Raw genomic sequence first — 16,758 nt, 5'->3', positions numbered from 1 at the left:
CACAGGATTTTCCAGGCAAGAACACTGGAGTGGGTTGCCATTTCCTTCTCCGGGAGATCTTCCCACCCCAGGGATGGAACCCAGGTCTCCCACACTGTAGGCAGACACTTTACCCTCTGAGCCACCAGGGAAGTCATGTTTCTGTATGGGTGTGATGCCCCTTCTCCCTTTGCTCTAGGCCCTATATTCAACCCAGCAAGTGCCAAATCTGGATCATTCTACCACTAGTTCTCAGACCCAGCTGCCATGGTCTTGTTTCTAGGCCTCAGCCTCCAAGGCTCTTAGTCCCTACCTCTCCCTTTTGATTCCCTGCATCGGCCGTCCATTGCACAGCCTCATGCCACTACCACCCCTGAAACCTTGGTTAGCACACTCCTAGGGCTCAGAATAAATGCAGACTCCTCAGCCTTGCCTTCAGAACTCCCTGGAATGGACTCCATTTCATTCCACTTCTCTAGCCCTTCTGCTTAACTGCTCTCTCTGCCCCTTTCCCTCCTGCCATTCTGAATCACTTAGCCTACCCCAAACACACCTTGTGCTTTTCCATACTGCTTTGTTCACACTGGACTCTATTACCAATCTCTACTTTCTACTATTGTTTATTGCATGCTTCCCAAGTGCCAAGTTGGCTTGAGTTTCTCAAGGTGATACGGAATCAGCAGTTTGTTCTGGTGAAAAGGTGAACCCTTTTGGATCTATTATCTTTTATGATGAAATATTGAGTTCATTGGTTAATCATTTCTTCTTAGAACTAAGTGAACTTTATTGGTGTTGCCTCACCATTTATCAAGGCAAAGAATATAGTGTCATAGAAAGAAAAAGAAGGGAATGGAAAAGAGTCAGATGCCAAAAAGAAAATCATGGTGATGCAGCAGTTTTAGCAGAAATAATCACGGAATCCCAAGTTTACATGCAGCACTTAAACATGGCCAGCAGTTTTCATCATTTTGATATACTGAGTCAGGAGTTAACAGACTATGGGCCAGAGCACCCTGGGGATCCCCAAAAACTCTTCAGAGAATTTTTCAAAGTTAAAATTATTTCTAAGATAATATTTGACTTTTGAATACACTGGAGTCTCCCAGTGGCTACATGACACGTGATATAGCAATACATTGAATGCAGAAGCAGATATAAAAATCAAGCTCTTCTGTTAATCCAGAGAGATGTTAAAAAAATAGAAAATAATGGCACTGTTTATTAATTTGTTTTGAAAAAGTTATTTTCCATAAATATATGATTTATATTAGCATGTAATGGGTTTATTGTTATTAAATTGACTTTGTTTTAATTTTTGCTGGAGCAAGTACCAATAGATATAACCCACATAAACAAAAGCAAAAGGGTCCTGAGGAAAAAACGTTGGAGAAATGCTGTCCTAGACAAATGGTAAGAGTGTTTGTTTCTCAGACAAGGATCAGACTAAACTTTACTCCTATTACTCTACTCTACCCCCAACTTAGATATATCAATAACCTCAGAAATGCAGATGACACCACACTTATCACAGAAAGCGAAGAGGACCAAAGAGCCTCTTGATGAAAGTGAGTGAAAGAGGAGAGTGAAAAAGGTAACTTAAAACTCAACAGTCAAAAAACAAAGATCAAGGCAGAGGTCCCATCACCTCAAGGCAAATAGGTGGGGAAACAATGGAAACAGTGAGAGACTTTATTTTCTTGGGCTCCAAAATCACTGCAGATGGTGACTGCAACCATGAAATGAAAAGATGCTTGCTCCTTGGAAGAAAAATTATGACCAACAGAGACAGCATATTAAAAAGCAGAGACATTACTTTGCCAACAAAGGTCTGTCTAGTCAAAGCTATGACTGGATGGATGTGAAAGCTGGACTATCAAGAAAACTGAGGGCTAAAGAATTGATGCTTTCGAACTGTGGTGTTGGAGAAGACTCTTGAGAGTCCTTTGGAATGCAAGGAGATCCAACCAGTCCATCCCAAAGGAAATCAGTCCTGAATATTCACTGGAAAGACTGATGCTGAACAGAAGCTCCAATACGTTGGCCACCTGATGCAAACTTATTGGAAAAGCCCCTGATGCTGGGAAAGAGCAGGCAGAAGAAGGAGAGGACAGAGGATGAGATGGTTGGATGGCATCACCCACTCAATGGACATGAGTCTGAGCAAACTCTGGGAGATGGTGAAGGACAGGAAAGCCTGGCTGCAGTCCATGGAGTCGCAATGAGTTGGACACGACTAAGCGACGGATTGAACAACGGGACAACAGCCCCCACCTCAAGCCAAGGGGAAGCCTGATGTCAAGCCTACTTAAAGAAAATGACTTTCTTGATCCAAGACCTTGATTTCCTGACCAGAGATGGAACCAGTGCTCCTTGCATTGAGAGCACAGGGTCATAACCACAGGACCATCAGAGAGGTACCTGTGAGAACTACCCGCTAAGGTAGTCAGAGGCACATCTCCCCGTTTGGCGATAACCGCTCAGGGGAGGTCGGGTGGGCGGAGCAAGTGAGTGGGCGGGGCCTCTGCGGCTGCGTGAAACCGGTCACAGAGCGCCGTGTGAGCAATGCATTCTGGGCTCGCCCAATGAGACGCGGCATCATCACAAGGGGTGCCCACTCCGGGCAGCCTGGCCTGGTGGGCACTCGGGTCCGCGACCCGGGGGCTGCCAGCCAGCACCTGTCCTTGGCCCGCGGGGCCATTCCCGGCCTTCCAATATGGTAGACTACTACGAGGTGCTGGGCGTGCCCCGCGAGGCCTCGTCGGAAGCCATCAAGAAGGCGTACCGCAAACTGGCGCTCAAGTGGCACCCGGACAAAAACCCCGAGAACAAGGAGGAGGCGGAGAGGCGATTCAAACAAGTGGCCCAGGCCTACGAGGTGTTGTCCGACGCCAAGAAAAGAGACGTGTACGACCGCTATGGCGAGGCGGGAGTGGAGGGCGGCGGCCGCGCCGGCGGCGGCAGGCCATTCGAGGACCCCTTCGAGTGCGTCTTCACCTTCCGGGACCCGGCCGACGTCTTCAGAGAGTTCTTCGGTGGCCGGGACCCGTTTTCGTTCGACTTCTTTGGAGACCCGCTGGAGAACTTTTTGGGGGGTCGGAGGAGATCCCGAGGAAGCCGATGCCGGGGGTCCTCGTCGCTCTTCTCTGCCTTCAGTGAATTTCCAGCATTTGGAGGTGGTTTTTCTCCTTTTGATACCGGGTTTACCTCATTTGGTTCCATTGGGAATGGGGGCCTCTCTTCCATCTCCATGTCCTGTGGTAGTGGGGGGATGGGCAACTTTAAATCTATGTCGACTTCCACCGAAATCATGAACGGCAAAATGATCACCACCAAGAGAATCGTGGAGAATGGCCAAGAAAGGATAGAAGTGGAAGAAGATGGGGAGCTGAAGTCCCTGATAATAAATGGCAAAGAGCAGTTGTTAAGCACTGACACCAAGTGATCCTGGTCCATGTTGAACTTAGAGCACAACTTGAGAGTAGCAGGGCGTTCTTTTTTTTTTTTTTTTTTTTTGAAGATTGTAAGCAAGCCCTACTTGCAAAACAACTGTACTCAAGAATTTATGAACAGTTCGTGCCAACGCCAATTTGTTGCTACTATTGGACCACAAAATAGGACCTCTGTTTTTCTTTAAAACTGTTGTAAATATCTGTAATGCACTTTGCTATTTATTAAACATAACCCCAGGGCAGACGCTGCTTATTTCGTGTTTCTGAGACAGAATGTTCACCAGGGCACCTTCAACCTGGCCTTTCTACTTTATTTGCAATGTGAACTTAGTGGTTTGCTCTGAAGTTAATGTTGCCAAGATAAATCAGTTTAGTTCCATTTTTTTAGCACAAAGAAGAGATATGAATATATTAATAATACTTTTGGTTTAAAGATGCCGTTTAGTTCCACATATTGCTGGTGACACAGTGAGAGTTAACTATTTAAATAAAACGTTAAGCCTAGGCTTTTTAAAAAACAGGTAAGCCTGGTAAAGGTAATGTATTTAGTTTCTCATGCCTGCACTAAAAATTTACCACAAATTCGGTGACTTGGAACAATGTGTATTTATTCTCTTAAAGTTCTGGAGGTCAGAAATCTGAAGTTGGTTTTATAGGAATGAAGTCACTACAGGGAACGGGGATGGGCGGGCTGTAGTCCAAATAGTTGCAGAGTCTAATACAGCTGAGCGACTACACACACACACACACATACATACACATTCTCTCTCTCCCCGCCCCCAACTCATTCTCCCTCCAAAGGCTAGGGCAAAACACTTAAGTGAATTCCTCACAGTACACAATTGATTATGAGCAGCCTCAGGACAGTATTCAGATAGCTTGACTTAAGCAATAATGAAAAACCAAACAAAAAAAAAAAACAGTAGTGATGACCAAAAACAATGAAAATCGCATTGCTAGCTTTTGATTGGTTCTGCAACTATGGCTGGAAATGTAAAAAGCATTTCCGTAAGGCTACACACAGTTTTCCCATTGCCACATGGACAATGTATCTCATCTCAGGTTGACAAAAGCCAGAAATTTTGGAAAGCTTCGAATAGTGGAAAGTTTGGAATATTGATTGAGTGGTGCAACACACACATATCTGAGAGGTAGCTTTCTGTTGGCACATTTTATGCCCTCAAAATCTTTTTGGGCATAGTTTCTTTAGGATATTCCATTACAAAGTGTGCAACCCCCACCCGTTGGTCATCTCCAAAGAAAGGTTACCATGAGGCATGAGAGTGAAAAGATATCTGAACTGGACAGGCTAAAAATGCAGCTTGTTTTCTCATCTGAAATTATAATCACTCTATTTGTGAGTCTACCACCTAGGGTATGGGTCTTGATTATACTGTATCTTCATTTCTCCTACACATCTCATTGTGGTTCTTTCTTTATATCTTTAATTACAAACTTGTCTTTTCTGCTAGTTTTCAGGCCTTTCACATCAGTATTCTATAAATGGTAATACTGGTGTTCCCTGGTATCTCAGCTGGTAAAAAATCTGCCTGCAGTGCAGTAGACCCCAGTTCCATTCCTGGGTCAGTAGCTCAGCTGGTAAAAAAAATCCACCTGCAATACAGGAGACCCCAGTTCAATTCCTGGGCCAGGAAGATCCCCTGGAGAAGGGATAAGTTACCCACTCCAGTATTCTTGGGCTTCCCTGGTGGCTCAGATGGTAAAGAATCCACTTGCAATGTGGGAGACCTGTTTGATCCCTGGGTTGGGAAGATCCCTGGAGGGGGGCATGGCAACGCACTCCAGTATTTTTGCCTGGAGAATCCGCATGGACAGAGGAGACTGGCAGGCTACAGTCCGTGGAATCACAAACAATTGGACACGACTGAGTAACTACAGCATGGGAGGGTGTGAATTCGAGTTATTCCTTCAACATATTGGCCACTGCCCTCATAAAATTAATGAGATATTTCACATTAAGTCTTCAAATAATGCTATGTATTTTACACTTACAGTGTATTTTACGCTTACACTTATGTCAATTTGGACTATACATCTTAAGTGCCCAGTAGTCATATGTAGTTAGTGGCTAACTTCATCAGATAACATATGGTCAATGTTTGTAAATGTTCCATTAATCCATCTAAAAATGCATATTTTCAATATTCTAATTAAAAAGCTCAACACACCTAATTCTGAAAGTGATGTCTTAAAATATTTCCCCATTTAACTGAATTTTGCTCAATTTACATTTGAAATATTTAATAGTTTTTACTTTAAACATATAGCTGCTGAATTGGCACACATAGGTTTGACTGTTTCCTCATAAAGTTTGCCTTTTAAAAATGTTTAATCATGATAAAATACCCCAACATAAGATTTACCATCTTAACCACTTTTAAGTGTACAGCTTGGTAGTGTTAATTACAGTCATATTGTTGTGCAACCAGTCTCCAGAACTGTTCATCTTGAAAAGCTGAAACTGTATACCCCTTAACATCTCCACAGTTTCCGCCACTTCATAGTCCCTAGCAACCTCCATTTTACTTTCTGTCTCTATGAATTTGACTACTCTAGGTTCCTCACGTTAGTGGAGTCATACAGTATGTGTCTTTTTGATACTGACTTATTTCACTCAGCATCATGTCCTCTAGGTTCATTCATGTTGTCATATATGTTGTCAGAATTTCCTTCATTTTTAAGGCTGAATAATATTCCATTCTATACATAGACCACATTTTGCTTATCTGTTCATCTGCCACTGGACATGGGTTTCTCTCACTTTCTGGCTGTTGTGAATAATGCTGCTATGAACATGGGTATACAAATATCTCTTTGAGAGGCTGCTTTCAATTATTTTGGGTATATACCGAGAAGTGGAGTTGCTGGATCATCTGGTAATTCTATCTTTAATTTTGTGAGGAGCTGACATACTGTTTTCCACAATGTACCATTTTACACTCCCACCAACAGCACTATGGGGGTTCCAGTGAAGGAACCCTGTGGTGAGGACTCTGAGCCCCATATCAGGTATCCCAGACAGCAAGAAGAACTTCCAGAATATCTGGATTTGAAGGTCAGTGGGGCTCACTTTTGGGAGAACCAGAGGGCTGTAGGAAATAGACTTTACTTTTCAAGGATGCACACAAAATCTCATACACTCTAGGGCCCAGATCAAAAGCAGGAACCCGCTAATCTTGGAGAACTGCCAGGAGCCAGCGTGGAGAATCCCACCTATGGCAAAGGTCATGAGGAAGAGGCCTGATGGGCAAAGGTGAGATCAGGACTCGAGGGACCCCCTGGATCTGCTTGAGCATCTACCCCTCAACCAGAATCTGTCTGTCTTACTATTTTATGTCTTTCACCAACTCTTCTGACATTAACAGGGGGCTGTCCCCAACCACCTTTCTCTGGAAAGAGTTAACTTAGGGCTCTAGTTGATAAATCTCCTGGGCATGAAAGGAATGTTTCAAACCCCCTGTTAGCATTCTAGCTTACTTGGCAGGTTTATCCAGACTCTTGCAACGTTGTTGAGCCAATGCTTGCTGCCAAGTTCTCACATCCCTATCCATTGTGTTCCTGGGGGTGCATATAGTCAGGATGTAGAAATAACAAGCAGTAGCTTTAGCATTAGCAACATCACTTCATGGGAAATAGATGGGAAACAGTAGAAACAGTGTCAGACTTTATTTTTGGGGGCTCCAAAATCACTGCAGATGGTGACTGCAGCCATGAAATTAAAAGACGCTTACTCCTTGGAGAAAACTTATGACCAACCTAGATAGTATATTCAAAAGCAGAGACATTACTTTGCTGACTAAGGTCCGTCTAGTCAAGGCTATGGTTTTTCCTGTGGTCATGTATGGATGTGAGAGTTGGACTGTGAAGAAGGCTGAGCGCTGAAGAATTGACGCTTTTGAAGTGTGGTGTTGGAGAAGACTCTTGAGAGTCCCTTGGACTGCAAGGAGATCCAACCAGTCCATTCTGAAGGAGATCAACCTTGGGATTTCTTTGGAAGGAATGATGCTAAAGCTGAAGCTCCAGTACTTTGGCCACCTCATGCGAAGAGTTGACTCATTGGAAAAGACTCTGATGCTGAGAGGGATTGGGGGCAGGGGGAGAAGGGAATGACCGAGGATGAGATGGCTGGATGGCATCACGGACTCAATGGATGTGAGTCTGAGTGAACTCCGGGAGTTGGTGATCGACAGGGAGGCCTGGCGTGCTGTGATTCATGGGGTCACAAAAAGTCAGACATGACTGAGATTGAACTGAACTGAACATTAGACTTTGAGTTAGTAAGTTATTTCTTTGCTGTAACCCGCTGAATCTTTGCTCCATAAAAATGTAACTCTGTACTTTAAGGGTGACACAGGCTAGAAATTTAAGAAGAAACACTTTAAGCGAAAATTATTGTTCTGGCTGACCAATCTTTATCAAAAAGAGGTCATAAAATATCAACAGGCCTCCAGGCCAGAAGATAATGTACAAAAAATAAGACTCTTCCAGGAAGGAACCTGATATAGATAAAAGTTAATACTGATGGAATGTTGAGTTGACTCTGCATTTTTCACCTTGCTGTATGTATAACTCAGGGTATAAAAGCCCTCTCTGGAAATAAAGTAAGTGGGCCTCGCTCACTGAAGCTTGGTCACCCTGTGTCATTCTTTCCTTATCTCTATATCTCTAAATCTCAGTCGCTGATGCTGTCACCCTGAAGATATCCTGGATCCAACCAGGGCTGGAACACGGCAAGTGGTGCCTGGAACAGGGACATCTGAAGGTAGGTCTCCCCCATTGTTCAGTTTTCGGATGGCTAGGACCCCACTCAGGGTGCCGCGGACCTCCCTGCGTAAGATAGGTAGGGAAAGAGGGGTGGGAAGTTTTGGGTTGAGAAGAAACCCGGTTGATAGGTTGAAAGAAACCTGAAGTGTTGATTCTTGCAATATAAGACAAGAAATCTGTACTGAAATCTTAAATCTTTCTCTATAAAATTTCTGACATGGGTAACAGTGAGTCTAAAGAGCGACAGGTTTTTATAGGAGTAATTTTGCAACTGTTAAACAAAAGAGAAATTGAGGTTAAAAAAGCTAGCGTTTAACCCTTTTTTACATTTGTACAAGAACAATGTCCTTGGTTTCCAGAAGAAGACACTGTTGATTTAGATACTTGAAAAGGGTAGGGAAACAGTTAAAAACTTATTATACTTTGCATAGGCCAAAAAAGCTTCCTGTAGATGCTTTTGCTCTGTGTAATATGATTGGAAATGTTCTGGACCCCCATCATAAGGCTGTTAGATAGCCTATGGGAGAGGCTATGGCGGTGGATGATGGTGGATCTCCACCTTCTACACAGATCATATTTTCTGCCATTGACAAAGAAAGAACTTATTAACTCAAAGTCTAATCTTGCTAATGCTAAAGCTACTGCTGGTTATTTCTACATCCTGACTATATGCACCCCCAGGAACACAATGGATAAGGGATGTGAGAACTTGGCAGCAAGCATTGGCTCAACAATGTTGCAAGAGTCTGGATAAACCTGCCAAGTAAGCTAGAATGCTAACAGGGGGTTTGAAACATTCCTTTCATGCCCAGGAGATTTATCAACTAGAGCCCTAAGTTAACTCTTTCCAGAGAAAGGTGGTTGGGGACAGCCCCCTGTTAATGTCAGAAGAGTTGGTGAAAGACATAAAATAGTAAGACAGACAGATTCTGGTTGAGGGGTAGATGCTCAAGCAGATCCAGGGGGTCCCTCGAGTCCTGATCTCACCTTTGCCCATCAGGCCTCTTCCTCATGACCTTTGCCATAGGCGGGATCCTCCACGCTGGCTCCCGGCAGTTCTCCAAGACTAGCAGATTCCTGCTTTTGCTCTGGGCCCTAGAGTGTATGAGATTTTGTGTGCATCCTTGAAAAGTAAAGTCTCTATTTCCTACAGCCCTCTGGTTCTCCCAAAAGTGAGCCCCACTGACCTTCAAATCCAGATATTCTGGAAGTTCTTCTTGCTGTCTGGGATACCTGATATGAGGCTCAGAGAACCTCCCAGAGAGGCAGGAGGCAACAGAGATCATCCTGGGGATGTGGACGCTGACAGCAGCTCTTTGGAGAGCTCCATTCTATCATGATGACACTGCGCTGGCAAGGGCCATTTTGGGATCAACCCTCTAGCTTATTAGCATCAGAACCCAGCCCCACTCTCCTTGCTTGTAGGCACCAGTACTATGATGCTTCAGGTCAAGCAGCTAGCCAAGTGAGGACAGAGGGCCTCTTGCTAACAGGCCGGCTGCCTAAGACCCCCTGAGTTCTCAGCCACCCAGCACCTGGACCCATTCACCAGAGGGCCCAGGACCTGGACTCCTACCAGTGCACCAGCACTAGCCCAAGGATGCCTAGGGCCCAGGCCCCAGTGGGACAACACCAAATCCAGGACCCCCAAGCCCTGCAGCCAGAGACCCTGGGTCACAACTCCACCCACCAAGGAGCCAGCACTAACCCTTGGACTACCTGGACCCTGACCCTATTCTCCAGCAAGTTGACACCAGATCATGGACCCCTGGGCCATTCAATCAGAGACTCCAGGACCCAGCTCCACCTACAAGTGGCCAGCATTAGCCCCAAGACTCAACCCACCCACAAGCAGGCTGGTACAAGCCTCAGGACTCTGTGGGCCCTGGCTCCACGTACCAGCAGGCCAAAAGAAGTTTTGTGACACTCCAGACCCCACAGCCAACCCATCAGATTATAAGCTAACTTTGCAGCAGAAATTCTGCCGGCTGGAAGGAAATGGCATGATATATTTAAAGTGATGAAAAACAACCAAAAGTGCCCTACTTGACAAAGCTTTCATTCAGATTCAAAGCAGAGATCAAAAGTTTTACAGACAAGCAAAACTCACAGTCTAGCACCATGAAACCAGGTTTACAAGAATTTTTAAAGAGTGTTCTCTAAGTGGAAAAGTAAAGGCCACAATTTAAAATATGAAAATTACAAAAGAAAAACAATTTCTTTGGTAAAGATAAATATACAACAAAGGTAGTATATCGACCACATATAAGGCTAGCAGGAAGGTTAAAAGACAAAAGTAGTAAAATCATCCACAGTGAGTAGCTAAGGGATACACAAAACAAAAAGTTCTGAAATATGTCAAAAATAGTAAATGTGGAGAGAGTTTGAAAACAGAGTGGTTAAAATGCTTTTGAACTTAAAATATTAATAATTTAAAATAACCACATATATATATAGATTGCTACCAAGGAAACAACATGGTAACCACCAACCAAGCATCTATAACACACACAAAAAATCCAAATTAGAAAGGAAGAAGTAAAACTGTCACTGTTTTCAGAGGACATGACACTACACAGAGAAAACCCTAATGATGCCACCAAGAAAACTATTAGAACTCATTAATGACTTTAGTAAAACAGAAATCTGTTGCATTTCTATATACTGACAATGAACTATCAGAAAGAGAAATTAAGGAAACAATCTACTTCCAGTAACATCAAAATAATAAAATACATAGAAATAAATATAAGAAGATAAAAGACCTATACTGAGAAATTTATAAGGCACTGATAAAAGTAATTGAAGACAACACAAACAGATGGAAAGATGTACCATATTCATGGATTGGAATAGTTAATATTGTTAAAACAACTGTACTACTTAAGGCAATCTACAGATTTAATAAAATACTTATCACAATACAAATGGCATTTTTCAAAGAACTGTTACATGTACATGGTGATTAAGCAAATAACAAAAGATGGTGTGAAAAAAATGTAAAACACACAAGTTGGTAAGAATGTAAAGAAAAGGGAACTCTAGTGCACCGTTGGAGGCAATGTAAATTGGTGCATCCACAATGGAAAACAGTACAACTGTCATATGATGAAGCAATTCTACTCCTGAGTATTTACACAAAGAAAATAAAAACAGTAATTAGAAAATAGATATGTACCCCAAGGTTCATTGCAGCATCATTTACAATAACCAAAAATATTGGCTATTGAATATTCAGTTCAGTTCAGTCGCTCAGTCATGCCCGACTCTTTGTGACCCCATGAATCGCAGCATGCCAGGCCTCCCTGTCCATCACCAACTCCCAGAGTCCACCCAAACCCATGTCCATCGAGTCGGTGATGCCATCCAGCCATCTCATCCTCTGTCGTCCCCTTCTCCTCCTGCCCCCAATCCCTCCCAGCATCAGAGTCTTTTCCAATGAGTCAACTCTTCACATGAGGTGGCCAAAGTACTGGAGTTTCAGCTTTAGCATCAGTCCTTTCAAAGAACACCCATTGCTGAGCCATAAAAAAGGATGAAATCTTGCCATTGCGACAACATGGATGGACCTCGTGGGTATTATACTTAGTGAAGTAAGACGTATAAAGATAAATACTGTATGATTTCACTTACATGTGGAAAATAAAAGGCAATGAAAATGAACAACCATAACAAAACAGAAACAGACTCACAGATACAGAGAACAAACAGGCTATTGACAGGGGATTAGAGTGGGGAAAGGAGAGTAAAGGGTGAGGGGGATTAAGAGCCAAGCTTCCAGTTGCAAAGTAAGTGTCATAGGTATGAAATAAGAGTGTGAGAAATACAGTCAATAGTTATATAATACATTTCTGTGATGAATATCATGGCTGGATTTATTGTGGTGATTATTTTGAAGTGTACAGAAGGACTGAATCACCATGCTGTGTAATAGGAACAAACATCGAGCTGCAGGCCAATCATACTTTGAAAACTAAGAGGCATACTCACAGAAATAGCAACCAGCTTTTGGCTACCAGAGGCAGGGGATGGGAGGAGGGGGAGCGATAAAGAATCTGCCTGCAATGCAGGAGATGCAGGTTCCATCTCTGGGTCTGGAAGACCACCCCCTGGCAGAGGCCAAGGCAACCCACTCCAGTATTCCTGCCAGGAAAATCCCAGGGACAGAGGTGCCTGGTAGGCTACAATCCATAGCATTGCAGAGAATCAGACATGACTAAAGCAGCTGAGCACACAAGCAGTCTATGTACTAATTTCCAGTCATCAGTTCTGTTGCTCAGTCATGTCCAACTCTTTGTGACCCCATGGACTGCAGCACGCCAGGCTTCCCTGTCCATCACCAGCTCCCAGAGCATGTCCAAACTCATGTCCATAATTTCCAGTTATAAGAGAAATGAATACCAACACTGTAGTTAACAACATTAATTCCTTTAATTTTGTACTTAGATGATGCGTGATCACTAAACTTGTGGTAAAAGTCTCATGATCTAGAAAGTTAGATCACGCTGCTATCCACCTTAAGTTTAACCAAGGTTGCCTGTCAATTATGTCTCAATAAAACTGGAAAAAACAATGGCAAACAAGCACCTGAATACAATTTTATATTGTGTATATGTTTAAAGGATAATGTTTTAATATATTTGATTCAATAAAGTATATTATTAAAATTAACTGCAATCCTCTTTTTACTTTTTTTTTAATATACATACCAAAAAGCCTTCAATTACATATATGACTTACATTAGATTCCTATTGGACAATTCTAGACCATAAAGAAAACATATTAAGAAATTTTTTAAAAGTAGTGACTCACAAAAAAAAATCTCTGATTATAATTCAAAATAATTAGAAAAATTAAGAGAAAAATGACTGCAATTATCTTAATTATATGGAAATTAAGAAACAACCTTCTTTAAAGTAAATAGAAGCCACTGACACAAAGAGCAAATCAAAAACATAAATTTAAGTCAAAAAATGAGAGCAATTTATGCAAAACTCTAAGGGATTGAGAAAAATGTTTTATTTATGAATAAAGAAACTTCAATTCTTAATTATTAAGAAAACATAAAGGAACTTAATCTTACCTAAGGAAATTAGAAATGCAGCTATAAAATAAAGCAAAGAAAGCAAAGATGGTATCATTAAAAAAAACAATAAAACAACAAGCTACAATTAATGAAATAGTAAACAAAAAGAGTAAAATGAAAAAGCAAATCCAAAAGCTATTCCTTTGAGAAGACCAATAATGTAATTCAACATATCATAAATTATAAGAAGGAGAAGGAACAAAAATATTAAAAAATTAAACTTTAATCTTTCATATTTTGATGAAAATTTTCATAAACATTTAAAGGAGTCACATCTAAGGGTAAACCAAATAAAATAAATGAGAATGACAAAAATTTCAAAATAAAAATTTAGTGGAACAAAAATGATAACACTTGAGAATTACAGGGTAAATGTTCTTACATGTACCAAATAAATCGGCACAAACTTATCTAAATGCTTCCAGAAGATATAACTTGTCATGCTGGGCACCTTTTAATAATGCTAATAGATACTATTTGCCTGTTCACAGTGACAATATTAAGGTCAGAATGGTTAGGTCTGCCACCCATGGACATTCAACCACAAAAATGAGAGTGAAGATGTGAGCAAATGCTATTAACTCTAGAGAATCTATTCACACAGAAAAACTAAAAGGAAAACAGCAGCATTTACTTTTCAAATTCTTCCCTCATTTTCACTATTTACAAATCTAATAGATACATACAGATTTTATAATTGAACAAATGCATTGCATGAAGAAAGAAGAAAACAAAGTAGAATAGATCTTTTGTGGTGTGGGCAAAAAGAGAAAACTGAAGTTAGAGTCCTGTGCAATAATGAATGCACTAATATAAAGGGATATAAAAATAGGACTACAAAAACTCTAAGAGATCTAAAGTCACAGAAGTTAATGTAAATCCAGTATGTGTCATATGAGTGCACAAAAATAAGAGGGCTAACTAAGTAGATTAAAACACAAATCCTTCTCCAAGAGTCCTATTTTGATTAAACCCAAATATTCAGGGTTAACATAGGAAGACCCTGAAACCAAACCTCACTGCCTCCCTCCCATCCACTGTGTTCTTAGGCTCAGACTGACCTCCTCTCCAGCCCCCACCACCAGCCTTTGATGACTTCAGTGTCCCGTGAAGGAGAACTAGCTGACATAGAATCCAACTGCGTACATCCCCACATTTTATTCCAGACCCCAACTCCTGGTCAAAAGAGTTCTGGTCAGCACAGCTCCATCTCTGAGGAGCTGGACTCAGCTATTTCTTTCTCCAATTACAGAGACTCCAACGTCTCTCTCTGGTATGGTCTCACTTCCACTTGATTTATTCAATCCCTCTGAAACTTCTGCTTCCTTTCGGGATCGAGGTCTCCTGTGACCACACCTCAGCGGCTTCCAAGACAAAAACCACTAAAACGATTGGGTCAACCAATGCAATCTGCCAGTTCTTCCTTTTGAAATGGAGTCAGACCCCATGGTTCTTACTGGCCATGTCCTCTGTCTACCTTTAGTCTGTGGAAAAACCTTTAGCCAAAGAATGAGTATAGTCAAAGAAATGAGACAATGCAAGAACAAAGGAAAACAGTCCAACAAAAATAATAGTCAGTAAGCAAAGTCAAGGACCTTTAGCTCCTCCTCAGGGGCCATGGCTAATGCTCTGAGCCATATCCCGTGAGCTGTCATAGACACTGAAACCCCCATGAGGTGGGAAGAGTTAACTACATGGTGACCAGACTATATCCACGACATAGAAGCTGCCACAGTTCTGAGAACTGGCCTCAAGGAAATGGGAACAAACCGGCCCTGGGACAGAAGATTAACTGTACTAAAAACAATCAAAATGATGGTAGTCAGACCACTGATTTTGAGATGACTGTCAGAGCTGACTGTGCTGTTTCTACACAGAGGCCCTTCCCTCTGTCAATAAAAGCTCTTGCCTCGGATTGTCCAAAGAGGGAAAAAGTGTTTGGACAGGACTCGCCTCTCTGCACCCCCATCCTGGGAACATTCATCCAGCAAACTTTCACATCCACCAGTCTCACTTCTTTATTGTCTTTTGAGCTGCAAGCAACCGGACTCCACTTTGCTTGCACTTCTATTGAACACCCTCAGGCAAAACCCCTGAAGGATAAATTCACAGCTCAAGTTCCTGCTCCTAGTCTGCTGGAGAAAACCACACAACAGTTACACCAATGACTTTACAAAAGGGCCACCACTGCCTGTCACTCCTATTACACACCCTCAACCCTGCCTCTCACTCCTCTCAGAGATCACTGGAAGCCTTTACTGCACTCCTGGAGGCACTTTAACAATGTGTCTCACCACAGACGGTGAGGAGAATGAGAGGCGGAAATCATCAGAAAGACCAGTACATAACAAAACACCCTGAACTGTTGTTTTTATAAAAAATATAATGAGCTCCACTGGGAGCACTGATTGAACCACAGCAGCAGTACACACCTGAGATAACGGTTTCCTGTTGGCACAGTTGATGCCCCCAATGAACACCATGTTGGGCATGATCGGCCGCGGGTAGTCCATCACAAAGTCTCCTCTGAACAGCCACACGGATCCAGAGGCAAGAATCTCCACCAGCGACACCTCTCTCTGAAGAAGCTCAGAGGCCATACGTTCATAAGGGGTGAGAGAAACCTGGCAAATGTACTTCAGGCCCAGAGGGTAGAGCATGTTCTTGACCCTTTGGAAGAATGTCATGTGGTCTGGATTCATTGTTAATAACCGAGGAACATATGAGAAAGGATTTGGGCATGCTGTGCCCTCAACATCTAAGTCACATGGAATTTGCCGCAAGAAAAACACAGCAGGAATGGACAGGTATTTAGCCAGCACTGCCCCACAGGGGTAAACAGGGTCCGTTAAAACCACATCGAAGGAACTGGCATTCAGGTCTCTGATCAGGTCCTTGTTATACAACAGTGCCTCACAAGACCTTGCAAAGAACAAAGACACATTTTTCATTGTTGCCATAGTTTCCCAAAACCGTGTTAGAAAATGTACTCTTTCAAAAAACTGATCAGGACGGCCCTTCATGATGGACTCAAACTGGTCCCGGGTGTACGGAATGGCGTAGGTTTTCGTGGTGAAAAAGTCCTCTGCCTTGATGTGGATATTCATCTCTGGAGACAGGACCACTGCCTGGTGACCTCTGGCGTGGAGCTCCCGCACAGCCTGACGCATGCTGAGCCAGTGGCTGCCCTCCATGGGGGCCACCAGCACCTTCCCAGCCTCAGCCCATCTCCCAACGCACACACAGAGCAGGAGTCCAGCCAGCACCTGCCGCTGAAGGTGCAGTCCCAGGGCCATCTCTGCACAACTCAGAAGGAACTGAGTCCCTGGTGGGGCTGTGCCGCCTATATGTGTTCCCTTGTCTTTATCTTATCACCAAGTCACTTAGGCAAATTGGCGTGTCATTGGAAGGCAGATTGATGGTTACACATATATTACACCATTCGTCTATGCCTGTGT

General features: G+C 42.7%; 2 protein-coding genes across 2 annotated transcripts; one reads left to right on the top strand and one right to left on the bottom strand.

The window, feature by feature from the left end:
- The first annotated feature begins 2,692 nt into the window (after positions 1 to 2,692).
- Positions 2,693 to 3,421, top strand: LOC128045295 (dnaJ homolog subfamily B member 3-like). The gene has a single exon (XM_052637792.1). The coding sequence runs from the start codon at positions 2,693 to 2,695 to the stop codon at positions 3,419 to 3,421; it is 729 nt and encodes a 242-aa protein (XP_052493752.1).
- Positions 3,422 to 13,569: 10,148 nt separating this feature from the next.
- LOC128045656 (UDP-glucuronosyltransferase 1-2-like) lies at positions 13,570 to 16,596 on the bottom strand. The gene is made up of 2 exons (XM_052638101.1): positions 15,733 to 16,596; positions 13,570 to 13,575 (listed from the first exon to the last, which is right to left on the bottom strand). The coding sequence occupies exons 1-2, from the start codon at positions 16,594 to 16,596 to the stop codon at positions 13,570 to 13,572; spliced, it is 870 nt and encodes a 289-aa protein (XP_052494061.1).
- Positions 16,597 to 16,758: the final 162 nt, after the last annotated feature.

This window comes from Budorcas taxicolor, chromosome 3, assembly GCF_023091745.1.
Source record: "Budorcas taxicolor isolate Tak-1 chromosome 3, Takin1.1, whole genome shotgun sequence".
NCBI lineage: Eukaryota > Metazoa > Chordata > Mammalia > Artiodactyla > Bovidae > Budorcas > Budorcas taxicolor.
Note: the sequence above shows the minus strand (reverse complement) of the source record. Positions and strands in the feature narration are given on the sequence as shown.